Here is a 27,152-nt window from a genome sequence, read left to right on the forward strand (position 1 = left end):
GTAATGTGTTAACCGTTATCTGTTAAAACTGCCAATGTGTTTTCTAGCATGTGATGGGTGAAAGTCCGCTAATGAAACTGAATATGTGTGAAAAAGCCTGCAGGATAAATAATACATTCTCTCTACACACAGCATTCACAGTCAGATATATTAGACAAGCAATCAGTCTGAATGAACGGTTGCCAAAGTGCACAATGTTAAAGTTTTATTTTTAATTTAATTTAATTTTTTTAACAGAAGATGGCCAGCCGTTTGGACTACAAATACAAGAAAGCACGAGCACCTGACTGAGCACTCCTCCCCGAACGAAGATTACATGGATTTGGGCTATGATTTGCGTTGATTGACAGGCAAATGACCAATCAGCGTTCAAAAACTGGGACAGCGTGTGACGCCATGCTTCGAATTGACCAATCGTCGCAAAGATTCGGAGGCAGCGTTAACAAACTACATAAACCAAGTGTTTGTCCGTCAGCGATACACCTAATCTCAGCACCAGGTCGCTGTCCACTGACACAGAGAGAGGTAAGCGCTCTTCATTATTTGTGTTCACATGTTTGACTTCGGCTTTCAACGAAATATTCGAGTGTATTCGCTTAATTACCTCAAAACGAGACGCATGGATACATGCGCTGCTTTTTTTTAAAAACTACTTTGCCAACCCTGCTCATATGAGCCGGACCGTGACCAGCATTGCCCATAATTGTTGCTGTGGAGAAAGAAAGACAAAAATAAATCCAGATGCAAAACAATAGCACTGTAAATGACATACAGTTGCGTTTCATGTCCTTTTTGAGAGGGTTCCTGTCGAAATACATTTCAGTTTTTTTCAGTTCAGAGATTTTTCAGTTACAAAGCTGCAAAGGCAGTAACGTTAGGCTATATTCTGATTATTTATTGTGCTGTAACTTTTGTGAAGGTGATTTGGAAGAACTCCAGATGAACTGTGATTGAGGGAATGCACCAGAGGCTCTATTAGTGCTGATAGAGGTCTGCTAATGCATATCAGAGCCTCATCACAGCTTTCATTATGATTCTGAGCATCTGAGCAGACAGTGCTAGGCAGATTAAACACAGTGAGAAATGAGATACATAATCAGCTTTCTCTTGCCAAGATGTGTAGACAAGCAGGACTAATGGCCAGCACTTCTTGAGACAGGGAAAATTGGTCATGCAGCCATGCAAATCATCACAGATAACCACCTGACTCGTTGACTTGAGGAACAAGTTATGAGACCTCATGCACGATTCATTTTAGAATAGTTAGCATGTCTATTTACGTGTGGTTTTTGGCATAGAGTCACTTTATTTTATGGTTGGAAAGTGTGCTATCTTTTTGGATCATAGAAGAACTGCTTGATACAATCACAGTCAGATTCAGCATAGTGTTTATACTGTCCCTGGGGAATCTTATATCCTAGTCTCTATGGGGTGTTTAGTGGAAAGATTTACAGATTAAGTAATTGAAGACATGGCACATGTGGTTAGGATGATGAGTATTTGTTTATAAATAGAAAACGGGGAAAGACTGTGTCAGGTATTGGTAAGGGAGGAACTCAGGTGCAGACAGGGATTCTCAAACAAAGGGTTTATTACAAAAAGGGGAAAACAAAACCCACGAGGGGGAAAACAACAGCTAGGGCAGGAACTAAACAACTTAACAGGGCAGGATTGATAAGACAAACAAACTCTTGACACTAACTACAAACACTCACGGTAATACAAGGACTTCAGAGGGTACAGCACAATCTCACACACGATCACATAAGTAGAACACATCTGAGAAACACAATGAACCGACGCAGGACAGAGCACACTAGGAGATCTAAATAGGGGGAACAATTAAGACACGACAGGTGTTACAGATAGGACAATCACGACACGACTAGGATAACAAGGGGGGCGGGGCAAGGGAACGAGACAACACAAGCACATGGCCCAAAGACAAGGCCATGCGCTTGTACACAAAACACGGGTCTGTCATGATCCTGCCTCAAGACTAGGAAAAATCAAGGACACGAGGGCAGAATCATGACAGAACCCCTCCCTTAAGGAGCGGCTTCCAGACGCTCCTCAAGGGAACATCAAACACGGGACACGACTGACATGACAGACTGGGACACAGACACAAACCAACAGGACATGACAAATAACAACAAAGGCAAACATGAGTACACAACGGCAGGGTTGGGGTGACAAATCAAAAAAAACAAACAGGGAAGGGGAGGGGGCGGGACCACAAAGTTCATGGGGGACAGACCAGGGCGGGTGGGTGGGGTAGGAATCCTAGGAGGACAGGACGAAGGCTGACGACGGGGGGTACGGGCAGGTCTGGGTGGTGAGGGGCGGGGAGGGTTCTCGGGATAACTGACAGGAGCAGACACAGGACGCGGGGCAACACTTACGGGACGCGGGGCAACATCAACAGGACGAGGGGCGACTACATCTACAGGACGAGGGGCGACTACATCTACAGGGCACGGGGAGACAACATCTACAGGGCACGGGGAGACGACATCTACTGGACACGGGGGCACATCAACGGGACACGGGGCCACCTCAACAGGACACGGGGCCACATCAACAGGACACGGGGCCACATCAACAGGACACGGGGCCACATCAACAGGACACGGGGGGACAACGGCTGGACACTTAGGACTTCTGTGGACAGGGTCAGGGGACAAAACAGGACTGACGGGGACTTCTAAAATTTGGACAAGACGGGACAAATAATCAGAAAAAGCTTTAGCAGCTAGGATAATAGGCAGCTCCTTATGGGATGAGACCGACTGTACAAGAGTCTTTGCTGCAGAGTCGGCCGCGGCTCTCTCCTCCGCTCTCACGACTGCAGCTCTCTTCTTTGCCGGCTCGGGCACGCTCACTGTTGCTGGCTCGGGCACGCCCACCGCTGCTGGCTCGGGCACACCCACCGCTGCTGGCTCGGGCACGCCCACCGCTGCTGGCTCGGGCACGCTCACCGCTGCTGGCACGGGCACGCCAGCTCGCTCCGCTGCTGGCACGGGCACGCCAGCGCTCACCGCTGCTGGCACGGGCACGCCAGCTCTCTCCGCTGCTGGCACGGGCACGCCAGCGCTCACCGCTGCTGGCTCAGGCACGCTCACCGCTGCTGACTCGGGAGGAGACAGGGTCACAGGGCCGGCAGGCCCCTTCTTCTTCCTCTTCCTCCTCGGGCGCGGTGCAGAGGCTACAGCTGGGTCAGAGGCGGGTTGGAGGAGTTTGGTCTCGGACAGGGCAGACTCGGACGCCGAAGACTCTGAAGCCAACTCCCATGAAAACCGTCTCCCTCGTTTCATGGGGAGACTGCTGGCTGAGGAGGGCACCTCAGGACTCTGGGAGGGGCTTGCCTGACCCCCCAGGGTTGCCACGGCCAGGACACGACCCTCCGGGATCGCCGGCAGCTGGGTAGGTGGGGACCTCTGGGGCTCCTCCTCTCGCCCGCTCACTCCGGAACGACCTCCCCTGGTCCCCCGGAACACCACAAGGCGAGAGCCCTCAAAACAATCTCGCTGGCTGGCTGATGCCATCCAGCATTGCCTCCTGTCTGCTGAGTTCCTTGGTGGTCGGTTCATTCTGTCAGGTATTGGTAAGGGAGGAACTCAGGTGCAGACAGGGATTCTCAAACAAAGGGTTTATTACAAAAAGGGGAAAACAAAACCCACGAGGGGGAAAACAACAGCTAGGGCAGGAACTAAACAACTTAACAGGGCAGGATTGATAAGACAAACAAACTCTTGACACTAACTACAAACACTCACGGTAATACAAGGACTTCAGAGGGTACAGCACAATCTCACACACGATCACATAAGTAGAACACATCTGAGAAACACAATGAACCGACGCAGGACAGAGCACACTAGGAGATCTAAATAGGGGGAACAATTAAGACACGACAGGTGTTACAGATAGGACAATCACGACACGACTAGGATAACAAGGGGGGCGGGGCAAGGGAACGAGACAACACAAGCACATGGCCCAAAGACAAGGCCATGCGCTTGTACACAAAACACGGGTCTGTCATGATCCTGCCTCAAGACTAGGAAAAATCAAGGACACGAGGGCAGAATCATGACAGACTGTGTTGTTCAGATTTTATTTGGGGAAAAAAAGTACATATTGCTGAGTAAAGATCCTCATTACTAGGAAAGCTTAGATATGCAGAATGCCCAGTGTTTCTTTTGGTTGTCAATCTTTTTATCCTCTTTAGGCCCCATGTAGAGAGATTAGGATTGTACCAGTACTTAATGTAGTAACTTTCTCATAGCAATAGCATGACATTGGTTCAGTTTTGCTTTGTTTTTTTGCTTTAAATCCAGTAAAACAGAAATTATGACTATAATATTTGTAAGTACTTTAAAATAGTTAGGGCGATCAAGATAATTGTTTAATGAATAAAATCTCCATTAATGTCATGCTTTTGTAGTTTACGTGAAATTTTTCGTTTTGGGGGAAAATATTTGTATGTATAGGGTCTCAAAACAGTAACATTTGCATTGTTAATATATTTTTTTTTTCTTAAAGTTGCAAATAAAACAAAGATTATTGGAGTGTTTTACAAGAAAATTCTATTTCAGTCTTTGCATTTTGAATATTTCACATTCAATTGAATGTTACCTAGCATTTCTTTGCAATTATTTGCGTAATTTACTAGAAGTTTCCAAGCAACAATTGTTTTTTACCTACAAAATGTACATTAATTTAAACAAAACATAATGTAATATGATCACTTTCTTCAAACAGTGTGCATTTACTGATTTATTTGCCTTCTAAATGTAAACATTTTAATTTCTATAAAGTTTATTCAAGTGAGAAATGAGCTTCAGCTGCATGTGCTGTTAAATGAAAAGCTTTGGTGCTTTTGTTTTAGTGCTGCAGACAATGAGAGACATGGCTGCTGTTCTCTTCTGTCTTTTTCATGTTAGGGTTGCAGGGCTATAGGCTCTTTTGATGTTATTTTCTGCTAAAACAGTTGTAAATAAATATGCAATTAATCGCCTCAAAGTGAAAATCACATATTTCAGAGACTCTCATTAAATTTTTGTATATATATTTTTTTATTATATCATAAAGTTAAATACAAATGTAACTGTCTGAAACCTTTCATTTTAACAAATGGATCTGTAGCTGGGGCCATAGTGACAAGCTCTAACCTGCAGACATGGTTTTTGAGTTCTTTGTTTTACTATCACACAACAATAGCCTGGACATTGTGGTCTATTCATAGATTTATATGGAGGGTAGGATAATGGACGTATCTGTGTCAGTCTTGCATTGAATTAACGGCTATCTGTGGCATGCAATGTGATTTCTGTGGTCACAGTATTGTCCCTATATCATAGAAGCAAATTCTTCAGAGAACAAGCTCCAGTTTTTTTTAAAAAAAAAAGAAAAAAAAAGTGTTTGCTTCATTTATGCAGCAGTCTGTTTGTTCAGTTCCAGCTGTCGCGTGTGCCCTGATCTCTTTGGATTTGTGCTCAGGCAGAAGTAAACAAAGATAAGCATGTAGGTATTCCTACGTTCATTATGAAAGAAAGGTACTTACCGAGCTATCTAAATTATGCAAATTTTATTCCAGATCTGATTTCAGTGCTATTTGTATGGAAATACACTGTCTGGGAAAGAGATTGCCATGAAGCAATTTTCTCAAGTACTTTACTATTGTGTGTTATGATGTCAGAAATTGTATCTAGAAGAATCTTTTTTGTATTTTTAAAAATGTTTGTAATGTTTTAAATGTTTTTCAGTGTGGGAACAAAAGTTACTCTGGAAGCGTGCGAGTCGACATGACAAGCTTATGTATGTGGTGTAGAAACAAATGTAGGCTGTACGTCAATACGGTGTATGGGTTACCCAGGTGTAGGATGTTTGATTCTGGCCGGCACTGTTGCCCTCTCCAGCAGAGCCCCTGCCACTTCATCTCAGCCGCCTCTTGAAGTTAAAGTCTTCATCACCAAGGAAACGATTTCATGATTGGCCTATCTCTCCCTCTGTGCGTGCTTTGCTCCGTCTGCATTTCACTCACGCTCTCCCCCGCAGCCCAGCCGAAGGGGTAGGAGGTGTTGAGGGGGTGACATCTCTAACAGAGCCAAACTTCTGCTGATCACGATCTCTGTGGCATTTGGAGGCCTGAGGTGGGAGTCATAGACGAACTCACAAACACCTTTCTCAAAGATCACCAATTATTCGATCTCCTGTCTCTCAGACAACTCATTATTGCTGCCTTCACGTGCTGTCTGAATTATCACTGTTTCCAAGTCAGAAATCGGACATGAACGGCCTCTAAAGTCATATTTATGACTGGGAAACTTGGAGAACTTTGGCAGTCTATAAACTTTAAACTTGGCAGAGTGAAGCACGATTGCTGTAGTGACTGGTATTTTTATTTATTTTTTATCACAACAGCTAAATTGCCTGGTCTTGATCTTAAAGGAAAAGTTCACTCGGAAATTACACTTACCCCATGATTTACTCATCCTCAATCCATCCAAGGTGTTATATAAAAAAATGTCCTGGCTCTTTCAAGCTTTATAATGACGTTGATTTTGAATCCCAAAAAAGTGCATTATTCCATCATAAAAAGTGCTCGACATGGTTCCGGGGGGTTAATAAAGGCCTTCTAAAGTGAAGCGATGCATTTGAAAAATATCCATATAAACCATAATCCAACTTTATAAACTGTAATCTGTAGTATATGCTAACTGTCATATACGTTCACTACAGAATGGCATTATAGCATAGGATGTACTATAGTGTAAGCTCCGAAGAATATTCTAGTCATGTGAGAACCAAGTTTTGTTTACAGTCTCCTCTAGGCTTATATCAAAATTTTATTTATTTTTAAAATTCTGGATATTTGTAGGGTACTTTTAATTTGTGACCAATGTTTTGTTTTGCTCAATCCTCTGCACTTCCTCAGTTTTTTTTTATATAGGTTTTTAATTAACTCCGACTGTATTTGTCTAAAAGAAGAAAGTCACCTAGGATAGCCTGAGGGTGAGTAAAACATGGGGTTATTTCCATTTTTGGGTGAACTATTCCTTTAAAAACTTGCAGATTTACACTTACAAATAACCAATATATGCATATTGGATGTTTTATACACAGCATAAATAACATGTATTTGATTCCAGTATCAACAGCAAGCTTCCTATCTATATATAAACTAGAGTGGCTTATGTATGTTTGACCACAGACAGGAAGATGTACAGTAACAACAAAGCATTTGAACTTTAATCACGACTTCAAAAAAATAACCCCTGTCAAAACAAGCCACTTAAAGGGGTACTCCACCCCAAAATGAAAATTTATTTTGCACTATTTCTACATGTATTTACGCTTTGATTTGAAAAAAAAAAACTGCATTCTTGTGGCGCGGCTGATACAGAAGAGCAAACGCAGCATACTTTGATACTGAGAGACACAGAGGGGACTGTTGCCAAAGGAATTGTTGAATAAAGTCGTTATTTTAGTTTTATTCATGTACAAAAAGTATTATTGTCACTTCATAACGTTACAGTTGAACCACTGGTGGCAGATGGACTATTCTGACCATACTTTTCATACTTTTCTGGACCTTGACACTGTTATTTACTTGGCAGTCTATGAGACAGTCTCAAGCCTCCCAGTTTTCATCCAAAAATCTTAAATTGTGTTCCGAAGACGAACTAAGCTTTTATGGGTTTGGAACAACATAGAAGTAAGTGATTAATGACAAAATTTTCATTTTTGGGTGGAGTATCCCTTTAAGAGAGGCCATTTTGACATTTGTATTTTGGTTTTAATGGAAGCCCTTTAAAAAAGTTTAAATTGGGCTTATTTTTTGTGTCATTTGGAACACAATGCCCTGCTGTGTGTGCATTATGGGCTGTGTGGGTTTGTGCTTGTGTCACATGTATGTGTCATGCTGGACAGTTTAGAGGAACATGTTAATCATGACGAGCAAAAGAATAAACACCTTCAAGAAGGGTGCGCAGGGGTGAGATGAGGTTCGTGGTTTCTCGTATGTCTGGGAGGGGGTAAGTGAGGGAGTTTAAATGAAGGGATCTTGCTGTTGCCTGGCTACCGGCGGGAGCTGTTCTGTCGCTCTCGTCTCCAGCAACCTCTCCCACACGAGCAGCCTGCACCAGTCAATGAGCATGTTCTCTTCCTCTCTTGCTCTGCCCCCATTTCTCCATACACATGCACTCGGGCAGTAGGCAACAGTCGCACACAGACTATTGAAGCGGCTCTTTTTCTTGTAGTCGTTAACGCAGAATCCCATTCAGCTTTGCTTCTGTCAAGGCGAGAGGATAGCAGACATGGAAAGCCTGAGCTGGTTCAACAGATATCACAATGATCCAAAGGTAGGAGCTGTGTGACGGTTTTTCTGGTATAGCTTTATCCTTTCAAATGTTAAGAAGAGAAAGGGGAATGACACAGAGACAGTGATAAGGGGTTGTTTTTACCAGTGTCACCCTAAGCGGCCGCTCTCAAAAGACATGCACTTGCGTTCAAAAACAGCTAGATGCAGCTCAAAAGGAATGGAACGGACTGCAGTCTTGAGACATGTATGTGAAAGTTGAACACGAATGGGCCCAAATGGAGTTTAGGAGCAAGAGAGTGAGGTCTGGTATTATTAGGTCTGATGATTTCACACAATTACAAATCTTTTTTTTTTTTTCAATCTTAAAATGTAGCTTATTGTGAGCTGCTATTTAAATATTACAGTCAGATTAATGTTATTTTGCTATGTAATGGTAGTAGTGACAGATCTTTTCTCCCTTATTGTGATATAGATCTGAGTGTAATGAATTATAAAGAGGAAAAAAAAATGTTGGGTGGGGACTTGGTTCTATTAATCGGTTGTTTGTTTGGATTGGAAGGGCTTAATGACTGCAGAAGTCCAGCATACATCACCAGAGGATCCACTTATTTGAACTTAGGGATGTATTCTTTGCTGAATTAATCTCATTATAATGGTCAGAGGTGCCCAAATTAATATTTATTCCTTTACTATAACATCAGTGAAATGATAAAGCTGGCTCAGAGGTATGTATAAATATAATGCAAAGCAGGATAAAAGTATGTGTCAGTGTACACATTCCTCGCTTCATTTTGTTCACTCTTTGCATAAATAGCCTAGTGCACTCAACTGTCATGCACTATGTAACTAGGTAATGAGTTAACAGACCGAGCACAAGAGTCAAAAACAAGGGTTGATTCCTGTGATGGAGTTGAGTCTGACCCTGACACCCACTATTCAGAATCTAGGAATCAACTATTTTGGAGTTCCTAACTTTAGTGTCTGTTTTCGCAACCCCACACTTGTGTTTTTTATTTGATTGCTGAGACCAATGGACATGTCACAGATCTTCAGTGGTGTTACTGGCATCTCTTCGTCCAGGTAAAGATGTCTCAGGTGAAGCAGGTTGGCCTGTTGGCCGCTGGATGCCAGCCCTGGAACAAAGACGTGTGTGCTGCCAGCGGGGACAGGTTTGCGTATTGTGCCACACTTGCAATATATGTGTACCAAGTAAGTGCAAACTATTGGATTGTGAACTGTGGTAAATCATAAACTGTTAATGAAGAAAATTGCTCTGTCTTCACCCAAAAATTCTGTCATTTACTTTTTTGTCATTTTCATGTCGTTGCAAACCCATAAGGCTTTTGCTCATTTTCAAAACTCATATTAAACTATATTTAATGCAACCTGAGAGTTTTAATAAGAATAATAAACATTGATCAAGGATCAAGACATAGAGCACACCTAATTTGGTATAAGGAAGCTCAAACATGTTTGCTTGACACGCCATGGTCTGGTATTGAGCATATTGAAGTTTTGGTGGAATTAACTTTTAATGGAGGGAAAGAAATCTCTCACGTTTCATTAATAATATTCTTATTTGAATTTTCATTTTTGGGTGAACCTTTTAACAGCCTACAGTTATAGTCTAATTTAAATTTAGATTTTACAATTCAAGATTTATTTATTTATTATTATTTATTAATATTTATTATATTATTATTCTTTTTTTTTTTTGAGTGGCATTGATTGAAGTCTGTTCTTCCAGCTTGATCACAGATATAATGAGTTTAAGCTGCGAGCAATCATGTCTGAACACAAGAAGACAATCACAGCTATATCATGGTGTCCACACAACCCTGAGGTGTTTGCCAGTGCTAGCGCTGATAACCTGCTCATCATCTGGAACGTAGCTGAGCAAAAGGCAGTTACACGCCTTGACAACACCAAAGGTACCGACACACTTACAGAGGTATCCAAAGAAATGCAAACCACCTCACAGCACATAGTCCACCTGACAGAATGAGTCCTCCAAGACATCACTCACAATTACTGTTTCTGATTGTGATTGATTTATGCAATGTCTTGAATTGCCAAAATTGGTGTTATTCAGGTATCCCAGCTTCTCTAAGCTGGTGCTGGAATGCAGGTGATAGCGTTGCATTCGTATCCCACCGGGGTCCTCTGTATATATGGACCATCTCTGGGCCAGACTCAGGAGTCACTGTGCACAAGGAGGCTCACAGTTTCCTCTCGGATATCTGCTTATTCCGCTGGCATCCAGTGAAGAAGGGAAAAGTGGTATTTGGACACACTGATGGCAGTCTGTCCATCTTTCAACCAGGTAGCATGACTGCTCTTGTTGGTTCATGTTTATTAATGCCAAAAACATGTTGTTCCAAACCTTTATGTGATTCTTTCTTCTGTGGAGCACAAAAAAAAAAGTACTTTGAAGAATGTTAGTAACCAAATAATTTTGTTGTTGACCGTGTGTCTGAATATGCCAACTTCAATTCTATATATATTATGTCTGAATTCATAGAGATTCAAAAGTGAGCATCCAGGGGACACTTAACTATTCCCATGAGGCCACAATTTGTGAATGGCTGTGAGGCGACATGGCATAAGTTACATCACATGACAGGACAGCATAGGGGATGTACTGTAGTATTGCATTCATTCTATATTGAACATACTTTTTTGTGGTCACAAAGTAAGTTTTAAACCAAATGTTATATCTAATATGCAATTTCAGAGGCAGTCACAGAGGAAGAAAGAATACAGCTTTGTACTAACATGAGGATGATTAAATAGACAGAATTTTCATTTTTAGCTGAACTATCTGTTTATTACAAAATACTAAAATCTAACCTGACATCAACAAACTGCAATGTGCACAAGACTAACATGCAAAATAATTTGTAGTTCTTTTTAACTGCATTACTTTAGGCTCAAAGAATCAGAAGCATGTACTGCGTCCGGAGTCGTTAGAAGGCACAGATGAAGAAGACCCTGTCACAGCTCTAGAGTGGGACCCTCTCAGCACAGACTACCTGCTGGTGGCCAACATGCACAATGGCATCAGACTGCTGGACTCTGAATCTCTATCCTGCATCACAACCTTTAGTTTCCCCAGTGCCGCTGCCTCTGTGCAATGCCTGGCCTGGGTGCCCAGTGCCCCTGGCATGTTTATCACAGGGGGTAAGATAAATACGCACAGAAGGGCCAATGGGAAATAGTAGTTTTTAGTTTAAGAAGCCAGCTTTGATCTGATTTTAGAACTCATTTAATTATTAATTACATTTACATTAACATAAAACACAAGTAATTTGAAATGGAACACTTTATAATATATTTGCACAGTTGCATCTCTAAAAAAGGTTTATTTTATTACATTGAACTTTCAAGATTCTCAAGTTGGTGTGCTGAGAATATGGAACGTATCAAGAGCGACGCCTCTGGATAACTTCAAACTGAAGAAAACCGGCTTCCATGCACTTCATGTTTTAAATTCCCCACCAGCAAAGAAATGTATGTGTTTTCATGTTTACCATTAATCACTTCTGTATATTGTGTTTGAGTACCTCATTACAATAACTATCTTTACATGCACCTTCTTAATGGATTATAATTAATACTTCAATACAAATACGCAAATACGCTCATAGTAACCATAATCATAGTAAAATCTGTGGTGAATGCAGATTTTAATCAAAATAAACGGTACTTAAACATTTATTTTCACTATGACCAAAGAGCACATTCTTGTTCACACAACTTCATGAATGTACTCCATGTTAGAGTTTGAGAAGTTTTCACTCCACTCCGAATCGCCATACTCTGGTATTGGCATTGCTACCACATTTAATCTTCATCACGGCGCCAAATAACTATTCAGTACATCCCTAGAAATGTTTTTGCATTTGACTTAAGTAAACATTGGCCAGTAACACACCTACTGTATGTGAGTTTATCAAAATAACCAAAATTCTAATAATCAAATCATCAGAATAATGAAAATTGCATGTAAATGGGAGTAAAAGATGTTTGCTTTTGTCATGTAGCCTCCTTAATACTCTGATTATTGTAAATAAGTTGATTATTAGTGCAAATGTAAGCATAGTCAGTGTTGTCATCTCTCTTTTAGCCTTTAGCACAAATTCCCCTTCCAAGAATCACTACACCTCCTCCACTAGTGAGGCTGTGCCTCCACCTACTCTTTCACAGAACCAGGCCTTCTCCCTCCCACCCGGCCACGCTGTCTGCTGTTTCATGGATGGCGGGGTTGGATTGTATGATATGGGCACCAAAAAGTGGGACTTCCTGCGGGATCTGGTAGGAAAAGTGACATGTTACCTGTGGGTTAACATATATAGAAAAACCGATAATTGGAATGATTATTGCAGTTTTTATATTTAATATCATGAAAGTACCTTACACTTAAACATTTTATGTTGTAATTAAACTGTGAATGCATTGATGCAAGCATCTAAAGCTTAAAATTATGTTTTTATATTAGTCATCTTGATGTTGAAGATACCCTTCAGTCCTAGTTCAGCAAATATATGTTATCCCAACGAAAAGCTCTTTTAGTTTCCTTGATTGTTATTAATGACAAAGAAAGGGCAACAAAACCTTTTCACCCCATGGTTAATAAGGAATAATTAACCACTGAATTGTCATAAATTAATGCACATCTTAGGTGATAATGCGCCCACAACACAAAGCAAAATGTGCATTGGGTGTGCATTAATTTTCTGTAATGGACCTGCATTCATTTTCAGTAAGTCATCAGTCTGAACTCAGTTTTTTTGTTTATAGCACTAATATCTCATGTACTGATCTTATTTCGGGACATGTGCAGAACTACTTCCTTGATTTTATTTTAGTTAGTTTCCAAGGCAACATTTCTCATTTTTAACATTTCATGTTTTTCATCTAAGATTTATATTGTATTTCAGCTTTATTTCAGTTAATGAACACAATTTTGCATGATTGTAGTTTTAGCTAACAATAACAACACTGGCTAGAATTCCATCATAATAATTATAGAAATGTAATACAAAAATGTAAGGTTTTATGACTTAAAGATGTTCTTTTTGTCACAGGGTCACGTTGAAACTATCTTTGACTGCAAATTCAAGCCAGATGATCCAAACCTTCTGGCTACAGCTTCATTTGATGGGACGATAAAAGTCTGGGATATAAACACATTGACTGCTGTGTACACATCTCCGGGCAATGAGGGAGTGGTTTATTCTCTGTCATGGGCCCCTGGTAAGAATGATACATAATATTAGAACACACATTGTTATCACCGACGTTTCAGACATAATTTTATTTTTTTGGCTATTCAGTAAACTTATTTCTTCATTTCTGTTTTTCCTTGTAACCTGAAGGAGATTTGAACTGTATAGCAGGAGCCACATCAAGGAATGGCGCCTTCATTTGGGATGTGAAAAAGGGAAAAATGATCACAAGATTTAATGAGGCAAGCACTGAACAATTTTTACTGGATTTTGTCTTATCGAGAATTCTCACAGTTACTAATTATTCAGAATGGATAACTCTTAATTTGATTTTATGAGACTTTATTTAAATTAGATTTAGATTGGGTCTTTATTTTGACTGCAATTGTGTTGCAGCATGGGAAGAATGGTATTTTTTGTGTTGCTTGGAGCCATAAAGATTCCAAAAGAATAGCCACATGCAGTGGAGATGGATTTTGGTGAGTCTGTTTACATTTTGAATAACATTCTCTCAAGTTTCCACTTAGTCCATAAATGCTATGAAGTCATAATATCCTCAATGACATGACATTTTGACTTTTTTTTTTTTTTCAGCATAATTCGAACCCTTGATGGCAAAGTGTTGCACAAATATAAACATCCAGCAGCAGTGTTTGGCTGTGACTGGAGTCAAAATAACAAGTATGTGTATTAATCAAATACATACAGAGATTTCAGAACTTTTTACAAATATTATTTTCTCTTGTTATCACAATTAAAATACATTGTGTGTCTGTCTCTCTCTCACTCACCCAGAGATATGATTGCCACGGGCTGTGAAGACAAGAATGTTCGAGTCTATTACTTGGCCACCAGTTCAGACCAGCCACTAAAAGTCTTTACAGGTCACACGGCCAAAGTATTCCATGTACGTTGGTCTCCTCTCAGAGAGGGCATTCTGTGCAGCGGCTCAGATGATGGGTAATAGTTGAATTTAATCTTCATTTGCCTCTCTAATATAGGCTACACTACACACTGGGACATACTAATGCATGTTTAAAAAATGTTTTTTTTTTTTTACTTTTATTAAGCAAGGGCATACTGATCAAAAGTGACAGTAAACACTTTTACATTATTTGAAAAATAATTTATTCTTTTGACATTTTCCACAAAAAATATTAAGGTCAACAATTGAGTATAATAGTAATTGTTTTTTTAGCAGCAAATCAGACTATTAGTTACAATGATTTCTGAAGGATCATGTGTCAGTGACGACTGGAGTATGATCTGCTGAAAATTCAGTTTTGACATCACATGAATAAAATACATTAAAAATATTAAAAATAGAAAACAATTAGTATAACTAAAATATTATACAAAAAATAAATATATATAACTAAATTAATTCTTTATCAGTTTTGATTGTTAAATAAAACAGTTTGATTTACAGTTTTTGCTGAAATGTGGAAAAATAAAATATTTATTAACTTACTGTCTTTAAATTGTAATTCCAATAAAACCTATTATTTCACAATTTCATTTTGGGGTGCAACAAATGGTACCCCATATAATTAATTTATGAAGCCTTAAATGAACTGCCATGTAAATCATCCTATTTTTATCATCCAGCTGTTAGAAACTTGGAATAAATGAATCAATGTTGACTGTGAATTGGGCATTTCCACTGGTAACTGATAATCTGTATGTGATGTTATATTCACAGCAGTGACATTGTTCAAAACAACATAAACCAAAAACTCCTGAGAGCAACTTAAACTTATTTGTGCATGTCGACTAGGACTGTTCGTATCTGGGATTATACCCAAGATGCCTGCATTAACGTGCTGAGTGGCCATACCGCTCCAGTGCGGGGTCTCATGTGGAACACAGAGGTGCCGTACCTTTTGACCTCAGGGAGCTGGGACTACACCATCCGTGTCTGGGACACCAGAGATGGCACCTGTCTAGACACTGTATATGACCATGGAGCTGATGTCTATGGTAGGGTATTAAATGTATATGCTGCAGACACAATTATTATTTCATGCAATGTGGATGAATTTTGCACATAGACTATTTCAAAATGTGGATTTTTGGAAAATTGGGGGGTAAGTTAGGGGTTAATGGGGGGTGGAGGCACTTGTAGCAATTTTTATACTTTCCGAATATATTATACATGTGTCGAAATTTTACATGCACATTCTAGACCCTAACAGAGAAAATGTCCCAAAATGTAAAAAAAAAAATTAATCAATAGTTTAGACATGATTTCCAGCAGTTTGAAAATCAAGTCTGGGTTCAAATTGACCCACACACAACATTGTGATAGCTAGACACAGCTGACTGCTTTAAGTTCTTTTAATGGAGGCAGGAAAAGCAGACCAGTGAATAGTTAACAGACCTAAATATGTGACAGGAACACTAACTTTTGTCCAAGGACTGTCTGTGTATGAACACTCATACATTATTTTGTGTCATTCCAAGGCTATAACATATTATTTATACAGCCTTGTCAACCGTATGAATTCCCCAGGTCTGACATGTCACCCCAGCCGTCCGTTCACCATGGCTTCCTGCTCCAGAGACTCTACGGTCAGACTTTGGTCACTTACTCCTCTAATTGCTCCTTTAGTGGTCAACATCCTTACTGACCACAGCTGGGATGACATCATTGGCAACACAGGTTAAAAACATGCACATATTATATGCCGTCTGTATGGGTTAGTTTTGTAAAGACATTAAAACACATTCATTTCTTGAGTGTAGATCGTGCCATGGTCCCTGGAGCTCCTCCTCTCCTGTGTGGAAAAATTTCCAAAGATATCAAACAGGAGCTGGATAAACTCTCTAGTGACATGCGCAGGAAGAAGCTCCGATGGTTCTCTGAGTGTTTCTCAGTGAGTAAATCTCAACACAGAACTCTTATGGACCTTTGTTAGGAGTCTAAATAATAGGTTATTTGTTCTGTCTTTTTAGCCGCCAGGTGGGAGTCATAACCTTTGGGATCTGGTTGCTGTAATCAATGGACAAGATGATAGTCTCCTTCCACAGAACTATGGAGAAGGCATCATGCACATGAAACATCTGGTCCGCTTCAAAACTGTGAGTGGATGAATAGTGATGCAATGTTCTAATAGTGTCACAACTGAAATGTAAAATTAAGTCCTGCAAGCTTCTGGTTAATATTATGTTGCCAATACTTCTATCCACCTTATTCCTAAATGTGGAAGTAAGCATACGTATGGGTGAAAACGGTAAACCAGTTTGCATTACAAACCACTGTGTTCATAATTAAGATAATACACTAAAATAATATGGTAAGACACCAATTTGCAGTATCAAGCAGCAAAATGAGCGGGTTTGTACAGCTGAAAATAGCTGGATGCAGATGAGACCATAATGGGCTACGGACAGTTTTACGTGAAGAATAAGGTGGATGGTATTTTAAATTAAGTTTTTGTCAGTTTAACTGTATGTGTCTTTTCTGTAGTCTGAAGCACAAGAGCTGACTATAGTAAAGATGTCCAAGTTTGGGGGTGGTATTGGAGCACCTAGTAAAGAAGAAAGGCTCAAGAATGCAGCAGAAATCCATATCAGACTGGGTCAAATCCAGAGATACTGTGAGCTTATGGTGGAACTGGGAGAGGTAAAGATTTAAAAGCCGTTACATGTTTTTATTATTATTATTATTATTATTATTATTATTGTTGTTATTAATTACATCTATATGCTGCTAAGTCATCTATTTAATAACATATCAATATTTGTTGATGAGTCAGGATTTAATTATGGATTAATTATGTTGAATGTGTTATTTCAGCTTAATTTTTACTATTTGAATTTCGTACTGTGTTAATATATTTTACCATGTATTTTATTTCTTTGATGGCTAGATGAAAATGTCTTTACTGTCATTTTATGCAATTTAGTGCAAATAAAAGCATTGTCATTTCTTAAAAAAAAAAAAAAAAACTTTTTCCTGGCCCCATTTTCTCATATATGAGAATGAATGGTTCAACATACATGGCCTTTTTTATGATTTGGGATATGAATGATGTTTTATGTGTTTAGTGGGAGAAGGCTCTTTCTGTGGCTCCTGGTGTCTCCATGAAATACTGGAAAAAGCTCATGCAAAGGTATCTCATATACTCATTTGTATTTTTAAATCAGTTGTTGTGAGTGAGACACCATTCATTTATTCCTTATTGCAGGAGAGCAGACCAGCTTATGCAAGAAGGCAATGATGATGTCATCCCGTACTGCATCGCCACTGGTGAGGTGAAAAAGTTGGTGAATTTCTTCACCTCTAGAGGTCAGCTGAAAGAAGCTGTGCTGGTGGCCCAGGTACAGGGCATGGTTCTCTTTTTACCCATTTTACAGTTTAAGACTGTATTGAGTGTCCCGTGTTGAGTGTCATGACAAATGAGGCTATGTTATTAATCAGAACATGCTTTGTTTCATCAGGGTGCCTGTGAAGGTAATATCCATGGTCCTCCGATCACATCAATAAACCATGCTGCAAACTCAGACAATGACAACATAGAAAAATACTGCGGGTATGTTAGACTTAATTGAAGCCACAATCAAGTATTTCACCTCTTATTTTCTTACCCACTCTCTCCTTTTTTCCAGGATGTTGCACAGAGTGTGTAAAGAGCTGGCAGAGTGGTATTTCCAAGATGGCCGTGCTGTGTTGGCAGCTTGCTGTCATCTAGCTGTAGACAACGCAGAAGTAAGCTCATAATACTGAAAGATACTTTTGACCACCTGTAGAAATCTTACAATAATTAAAAATCATACAACCTATAATTATATCATGTCAGTGTTAAGACAATTAAACAACAAAAAAAATATGATAAAGCCTACTGAGACAATTTAGATGATTTTAAAGACACTTCCATTGCATTTCAAAGGTTAGGGTCCATACTGATGTAAAATAAATTTACTAAATGTTCTCTATTTTAATGTTCCTGCAATGGAAATGCAGCCATTGCTCCAGTCTCCAGTGTCACATGACCCTTCAGCAATCATTCTAATTGCTGATTTGCTGCTCAAGAAACATTCCTTATTATTATCAGTGTTGAAAGCAGTTGTGTTGTTGTTCAGAATAACTGCATTTATTTGAAATAGGGCTGTCAAAATGGCTGAAAAACTCATTTTGAATTTTGCAATTAAATATTATCAAAATTCGAATTATATTCAAATTTTAAAATGCATAATTTCAGTTAAGGTGAAGAAAAGCTTTTGGCTTCTCTTCTGGGGCCACAAGAGGGCGCATCGAGAAAATTTTTACTAATGCACTGGAATACATGACTGTGAAAAAAGTGCATAAGATTAAAAATAATTTTCATAAACCAATTATTATTAAGTTGCTTAAAGAACTATAAACAAAACAGCATCATGTATGCATGCAAAGTTTAATGCAAAGGGCGGAAAGCCAATCACAGAGTACATTTTTCATTTAAACATGAGAGGCATTGGGATGGGGAAAACCCAACATAAAGTCTGCCTCAAGATATGTTTTTAAAAAGTCACCTTAATTTTACATGACTTTCTAAAAATGCGGCTCTGTTCTGAGAGACGCGAGTGCAATGGTGATAGATCTTCTCCACATTGATGTTCTCTTTTTCCACAATATTTTGAATGAACATCGCAGCAGCGCTGCATCTAGTTGCTTCAACTGGATAGGCTAACAAAAAAATCGATAATGCAATGACACTTATATTTTCATCGCATCTCGTGCGCCACTAATAAATGGCAAAGTATAATTTGACCGTATGCATTATGTAATTTTCCTCATCAAGAGGGCTCGCGAAAAGCCGCGCATCCGTCCGCGCCATCTCAAAAGTGCATTCATGAGGGGAATGATGACAGAAGTGGTACTGCTCGTCGAGCTCGTCAGCCTTTTGAAAGCTGTGCAGACGAGGCTGCGTGTGAGACGGAACGGAGTATGTGGAATTAAAGCAGCCTCCGTAACGCACTTCTAAAATTCGAATGTGGATTTTTATTTTTAATTCGACGAATATTCGAAATTCAAATTATTATTTTTTTTGACAGCCCTAATTTCGTATTATGAAAGTAAAATTTGTTGTTACCTTTGATCACTTTAAAGCCTACTGGCTAAATAAAATGAAATAAAAATAGAACTTACCCCAAACTTTTGAACAGTAAATTAAAGAAATGTTTCAGGTAGATGACAGATTTTGTGAAATTTACCCTTAAACTGACATATATCTGTTTCTGTTGTTATGAAACAGGAACCTTTTTTGACTGACTATGTTATATTAGTGTTTAGGTTAGGATAAAATAATGTTTTTATCTCCTTGTGTTAGCTGGCTATGGCATCTCTGATCAGAGGTAATGAGCTGGAGCTGGCAGTGTGTGTGGGCACAGTCCTGGGAGAATCGGCCAGTAAAGCCACCCACTACGTTCTGGAGCTCTTGGCGAGGAAGTACATGACCACTGCCACCTGGTAAGAATAATACTGATCCATGAGATTAGTGCACTTTTTCTTAAAGTCAAGTCTGAAAAAGGCAACCAGGTTTTTGTTTAAAACATTAAAAGACCAAAAATGTCACAGTAAATCATATTCCCTCACCGAAATAGTTTGCACACTTTCCTCTAAATGCAACCCATCTCTTATCATCAGTCATGTACAGAAGTGTTGACATGATTCTGATAGTCATCCCTACTGCACACCTGTTACATTTTTTCATTTCCATTTCTCTCTAGCTTCCCATCTGTGGCATACAGGTATTTTCTCTGCCCCCTTGTGTCACTCAGTTTAGATTTTTTTACATGTACATTAGGTCTGCTTAAAGGCTTATTAATAATAAGTTGCAATGCCCCATAAGGTTTTCACTCAACTTGAAACTACACATTTTTAATACAACTAATTGTTGACATACTTCATATATAGGTAGCACTTTAAAACAAAATAGCTCTCTGTCATCATTTATTAACAAGCATGCTGTTCCTAACCGCTCTGACTTTTTTCTTTTATGGAACGCAAAAAGCATATGAGCGTATTTTGTTTACATTTTTCAATTTAAAATAAAAGTGTGAGAGGACAGGGACTTTTGGGCTTCATAAGAGAGGCATAATGAAATATATAATGTATTTGATGATAAGCAGTGAATAAAATCTTAAATAGCTCTTCACAGTTATCATACACTACCATTTTAAAGTTTAGGGTTGATGGAATTTATTTATTACGTCTCTATGCTGGCCAAGTTTGTATTTATTTGATTTAAACATTAAATAAATAAAAAAATAATCAAAAACAAAATACTATTATGATTTAAATAACGAATATGTATATATTTATATATTATTGTATTTATTTATTTGTTTATTTATTTTTTTGTCATGGCAAAGCTGAATTTTCAGAAGTCTACATTGTCATATAATCCTTCCAAGATCATTCATCCAACATTTCTTATCAAGTAACATTTTTTGTAACATCTTCTGATTGGTACATTAACATCCTTGACAATAAATAAATATAAACTTTCTGCCCCTTAACAATAGGTAGTGATTATATTCACTTTCAGCATATGTGTAGTGTATACAGTATATTCTAGTGTATGTATTCATTTATATGATGCTTCTTGAAAGCCCTCATTTAGTTTATTATATTCAGTTAGTTTGTAACATAGTACATTAAAATATTCAAAAACTTTGTATTCCACAGAATGAATGGGATGCCACTTTTTCCCTGTGCTTAAATCATGTTGCATTGGGTCTTCTACTCTCTAGGGATCTTGCAGCCAGATTACTCCAGATGATCCCTGATAACGAGATCTTGTTAGCCAAACTGTGTGCCTTCTACCCTGGCAGCTCAGCTGAAATCAATGACCTACACGAAAAGGTAGCTACTTCATTCATACTCCTCAATGATTGTGAAAAATCAAACAAGAATCCATAGTGTTGATCATTTGAAGTGAAAATGTTAAATATTCTGCAAAGGTAGACATTTATTTAACTATACTATTTTAATTTTTTTTTTTTTTTTCAGTGTGGTTTACCGAGTTTAGAGGAATGTAAAGAACTTGCTGAAAGTGCACATGCTGAGGCCGAAATCTTCCCAGCAGTAAAGTATTACCTCCTGAGCCCAGAACCAGAAAAAGCTCTTCCCATTGGGATCACATATATCAAAGGTGAATGTCTTAGCGTCAGAGAAAAAGTATCTGTGTCTAACTTATTCAACTTCATATTTCATCACAGTGCTATGTGCATTTCCAGAACATGTTAATTTTACAGACTATGCATACTGAGTGTAGAATACTGCATATTTATATTTTGTGAAACTCTATTTTAAAGGTTGAGTGAAATATCAAATGTAGAAAAATTAGACATTACTTAAAAAAGCAATGCAATAAAGGAAATTTAGTATGAAAAAAAAAATAAACAGCAAAAAATTACAATGTTACTATTTAAGCGAAATGTTTGATTATATTTAGTTTAGTGTAACATATGAAGCAGGATATAGTTTAGTGTTGAGGCTCATGTAACCATTAGAGTGATTAGTTTTCTCTTCAGTGAAGTTTCTTCCATTTGACGTGTGAGTATATACAACTTGTTTTGGTCTATATAAGTAAATATACTACTTTTCAGTTACACAAACATAAACACAATTAGACTAAGGAAGTTCTCTTAACTATTATGTCATGTTAGTCATCCTAACTTAAAGGGGGGGTGAAATGCTCGTTTTCACTCAATATCCTGTTAATCTTGAGTACATATAGAGTAGTACTGCATCCTTCATAAATCCAAAAAGTCTTTAGTTTTATTATATTCATAAGAGAAAGATAGTCTGTACCGATTTTTCCCGGAAAAACACGACCGGCTGGAGGCGTGACGTGTGGGCGGAGCTAAAGAATCACGAGCGCGAATAGGCTTTTGTGTTGAGAGCATGTGGAAGCTGTGACTTTACCGTGAGGGAAAACCCATCATCCAAAACAAACCATGACTTACAGTCAGATTCAACCGTTTATTTATGATCCAGAATCAGATCCAGAGGCTGAAACTGAACGAAAGCAGCAGCAACGACTCGCTCCGAGCGGGGCTCGAACCCGGGTCTCCGATGGGAGGGGACACACTAACAAGGAGGCAGAGATATTTGAAGCAGTTTTACTCACTGCCTGTGGTTCCAACACACAATCGTGACCCTTTTTCCTTGGGATTGCATCATCCTTAAGAAATAAACCATACGCAAATTCGTCTTCAAACTGGGCTTTGTGAACAAGCATCTTCGAAATGCAGGGAACAAACACAAACACAACTCCGTTGATGCTCTGTAAAAATAAACTCAATCCACTGGTCCTTTAATGCTGTTTTTTTTTTTGGTAATCTGTTCAGGGTTGTCTTCCCCTGGCAACCAAAAACACACTCCTTTTGTGACTTTTCGCGACGCTCTCGCTCTGATCAGTAAATGTCTGTGCTGCTCAGCCTCGCTATACAGGAGCGCAAGCTCTTCCGGCAGAAGTGCCTTAGGACCCATATAAGGAAATTCCGCTCCATCTAACGTCACACAGAACCATACTCGAAAAAAACTTTCCGAAACTTGTGACAAACCGGAAGGAGTATTTTGGGAACAAAAATACTCCTTCAAACGTACAACTTAATTTTTGAAACTTTGTCCATGTTTAGCATGGGAATCCAACTCTTTAACAGTGTAAAAAACTCAGTATGCATGAAATAGCATTTCACCCCCCCTTTAATCTTAGACTCATAAGTAAAAAAAAAAAAAATAGAAAACTTATTTAAAGTTTAATTAAGTTGATGCAACATTTTTCCATAAGTTGAATATAGTTAAAAAGACCTAAAGTTGGTTGCCTCAAGGTTGGCAGGTTGCCTTTTTACAGTGTAGACCTTCTACAGTACATAAAACTATAAACAATTCATTATGACAACACAAGATTGTGTTATCCGAAGGCACAATTGATGCCTTGATGAAAAGGTCTTAATCCAGCCAACAGTAGATTATTGACTCTTTCCCCTCAATAGAGCAGCTGAGCTCTCCTGACTGGACAGTGGACTCTGTGTACCACATCCTAGACCTGCTGAGCTACATCAGAACAGACCGTCTTATTCTTCCAAAGTGTAGTGAGTAAGTCAGTGACCCTCCCTCAAAAACACCTGTTGATGATGTCATTTATAGCAGCTTTGTTTCTATGGTCATCTCACTATCTCTCTCTCTATCTTATCTTTGGCTAGAGAACGCAATGAGTTGCTTATTCTCCGTGGGTATATTGGTGCACTATTAGCCATTGGGAGACAGTATTCAAGTATAGTGCCAGCACTGTATGAATACACAAGGTACGTTAACTGTTGGATGTTTATTACGTTTCTCAATTAATGGTGTAAATACACTATTAATGTTGTTCTATCTATCTTTCTCCCTCAGTCAGCTGCTGAAGAGGAGAGAGGTAGCTGTGCCATTGCAGATAGAGCAGCTGTCTGTAGAGTTGGAGGCATGGAGAGCCTGCACATATTCCCTCAAGTCTGTACCAAAATACATTACTGCAATTCATAATTCATAACGGCTTTGTTTCAAAGTCAGTATTTTAAAGCGTTGTATGCTATTCCGAACAGTATGCAAAATCATGCTGCATTAAAAGGTTAGTTCACCCAAAAATGAAAATTAGCCCATAAATTACTTAGTCAATTCTGGTGTAGCTTCTGGTGTAGAACAAAGTCCTCCTTAAGCGAATTGTTCTGTTTTTGTAAGAAAAATAACTATATATAAAATGTTATAATCAATTTAATCTAGCTTTTGCTCACTGTTGTACACATGACGTTTGAGGTCGGCTTTGTGCATATAACACTCAGAAGTGACGAACGTGGAAGTGCAGCGGCGAGATCAAAAACAAAACAATGGTCCTGAACATTGGTTTTTATGAGACTCATATGTCATCATCCCGGAGCTGCTTCCATGTACAATTGTTGGCGCAAGCTAATTACAAGTGATTATTACATTTTGAATATGGATAGTTTTCTTACAAAGACACACTGATTTGCTACAGGAGGCCTTGGTTCACCCCCCAGAGCCATGTGGGACACTTTGTATTATGGATGGGCGCTTTTTATTTAAACTCTTTTGGACTGATGCACTGCAACACCTGCGGAGTGCCATTAAACAGCTTGAAAGATCAAAGACTATTTTTAATATAACTGAGGGTAATTTTGGGGCAAATTTTCATTTTTGGGTGAACTAACCTTTTAACAGTTACCTTATTTTAGATCATTTCCAAGTATGCACTGCCCGTAAAACTTCTTCCATGTTGAAGATCCTTTGCCTAATTTGGTGTTCTCTGTCAAATATGGCCATCTTAAATTGCTTGTAAATTTCTTATCCTATTTTATCATGATATACTGGATTGAGTATTTTGTCTCTCTACACATACACAGAGTTGCAGATAATGCATTGTACAATCCACCATCGGAGGCCCAGAAAAGGGAGTACAGTCAGCTTTTGAGTCGGATGAGTGAGGAGCCTATCAAGGGCCTAGAGGGTCCAGACTATGTCACTGGCTCCAACCTGCCCAGCCACTCTGATGTCCAGATTTCCTGCTTCACTGGCCTCAGGATACAGGTGGGTTTCTTGTGGAAAGTTTTGTATTAGCACTATACAAATATCACTGAACTTAAATATGCTTTTTCTTCCCTGGCAGGGTCCAGCATTCTTCCTGGAAGATGGCAAATCAGCCATTTCACTAAATGATGCCCTGATGTGGGCGAAAGTTAACCCTTTCTCTCCGTTGGGGACAGGTATACGCCTCAACCCCTTCTGAGCACAAATACAACAAATGTGAGCGGTATTCTTGCTGGTCTGGCTCTGGAAAGGCAACAAGGCATCCAATTTATTAGTTTTTTTTCCAGAGAACTTGATGTATCTCATAAAACAAAAGTCAAATTGTGTTCAAATCAACATTATTTGAAGCTTTGCCGTTCCATGCTGTGCTTATTTCATTCAAGATTGCAGCTTATATGCAAACAATCAGCAAAAGCAAGAGTGGTGCTGTAGGGAACGTGCAGTACATTAGAACAGCACAAATGCGATGATATTTCTTTTATACAACAGTTCAGTAAATAAGAAATCAATATAAAGTAATGCGAGTTCTTTTGTTTCAAAAGAAGGTCAATGCATTTTGACAAGCAACAAGAGACTGATGCACTAACATGCAAGAAGAAGGATATGAACAGTAAATATCTTCTCTTCACACACAAGAACATGTTAATTTGATACAGGCCAACCAAATTAGAGCACCACAACTTGCTGTTTTGTAAAGAGAGATTTATGTTGGATACAGTAATGAATGTTACATATGAAGCAGGAGATTTAATGCCTTTCTTCCTTACCTTAAAACATAAGCGGGTTCAGGGATTCGGGTTTAGATGTCACGTTCAGGTCTTAGGGTTGAGATCTGTAGCCCAAAGATTGTAATTCTAGGTGGTACTGTCACTGATATTATGGAGTACGAGCATTTCCATCAAGCAGCCTGAATGTTTAGAATATCTAGACATCTTTTAATTCAAGACTTAAAGGGTATTAATCTGTACATTTTTGTTTGTGCATTTCATATGAGAGACGTTAGTTTTGCTGCTTTGACATTTGAAATAGTTTGCTATGTCTGTTGTCTGTTTTATATGAACTGAAAATATGTACTGACTAGTGAATATACACCTTATTTTAGTAGAACCAAATAATAAAAAAATTCAAGCTCATATTGTAACAATCACTATTTAATGTTACTTCATTTCATTCAGGAACTATTATCAATGGGTATACAGAGTAGGTATGTTGCCAGATGTGTAATATTTATAATCATAATGTATGGCAACACTATTTACAAAGAGCTAATAGGACATTACGTATTGCTGTTACATTCAAAATATGTCTAGATGAACTTAGGCAATACGTTTGAGAAACTCAACTGCACATATAAAGTGAAAAAGCAAGACATTTGTTTGGAGTGCATTTCTGAAGTTAGGAAATAAAAGACAGTGTCATTTGTATTGGTAAAATCAGTTGCAATGGTTGTCATACATAGCTGAGTATACAAGTTTGGAGGAATTGTTTTCTGAAATTTTGGTTTTACTGTATGTTAGAAAATACAGATACAAAGACTATTTTCATCAAATCACACTGTGAAATGTATTTATCTGTATATAGTTAATATAGAATTTAGAATGTCTGAACTCTAAGCTCTAATGGGTGTACATAGCATATTCATATGATAATTGTTAATACGCAAAGAGGACAGTTACATGTCATATATTGATCCTGAAGTAGAGTCAGACATTGGATTAAGCCAGGACCGGTCCAAATTCTGCATGCTTCAAGTGTCTCATCTGTTTATTATGACTGATCCTAAACATGCAAGGCAAGATAGAAGAACAGGCAAGACTGTGTCAATGATAAAGTACCATCTTTTTGTGACTATGATTTGATAATTACTATTAAAAATATGAAGTGTACAAAAAATCTCATGACTTTATTTTTACTTATGAGTAGTGCACTACACTGAACATGACTGAAATAATTAGCTCATTGATTAGGACGTAAATAATTATACATTTACAGTACCAACTGCAATGACAGAAAAAGGAGA

At 38.6% G+C, this 27,152-nt stretch overlaps 2 protein-coding genes across 9 annotated transcripts in view; one reads left to right on the forward strand and one right to left on the reverse strand.

The window, feature by feature from the left end:
• tmem134 (transmembrane protein 134) overlaps positions 1-27,152 on the reverse strand; it is a 790,957-nt gene that overhangs the window by 40,352 nt on the left and 723,453 nt on the right. The window lies entirely within an intron of this gene.
• Positions 445-27,025, forward strand: wdr17 (WD repeat domain 17). Of its 2 annotated transcripts, XM_052545496.1 has the most exons (30): positions 445-525; positions 9,410-9,538; positions 10,077-10,260; positions 10,422-10,652; positions 11,258-11,509; positions 11,717-11,839; positions 12,456-12,643; positions 13,417-13,585; positions 13,708-13,799; positions 13,954-14,036; positions 14,152-14,238; positions 14,353-14,517; positions 15,335-15,537; positions 16,070-16,219; positions 16,303-16,433; positions 16,513-16,638; positions 17,027-17,182; positions 17,608-17,672; positions 17,748-17,880; positions 18,001-18,092; positions 18,169-18,268; positions 19,869-20,008; positions 20,269-20,289; positions 21,295-21,406; positions 21,554-21,695; positions 23,545-23,647; positions 23,755-23,856; positions 23,945-24,040; positions 24,949-25,132; positions 25,212-27,025. In XM_052545496.1, the coding sequence occupies exons 2-30, from the start codon at positions 9,416-9,418 to the stop codon at positions 25,329-25,331; spliced, it is 3,873 nt and encodes a 1,290-aa protein (XP_052401456.1). In that variant the 5' UTR covers positions 445-525; positions 9,410-9,415; the 3' UTR covers positions 25,332-27,025. The 2 variants fall into 2 exon arrangements, with proteins under 2 accessions (XP_052401456.1, XP_052401457.1); XM_052545497.1 differs by lacking the exon at positions 20,269-20,289.

This window comes from Carassius gibelio, chromosome B1 (assembly GCF_023724105.1).
Source record: "Carassius gibelio isolate Cgi1373 ecotype wild population from Czech Republic chromosome B1, carGib1.2-hapl.c, whole genome shotgun sequence".
Taxonomy (NCBI): Eukaryota; Metazoa; Chordata; class Actinopteri; order Cypriniformes; family Cyprinidae; genus Carassius; species Carassius gibelio.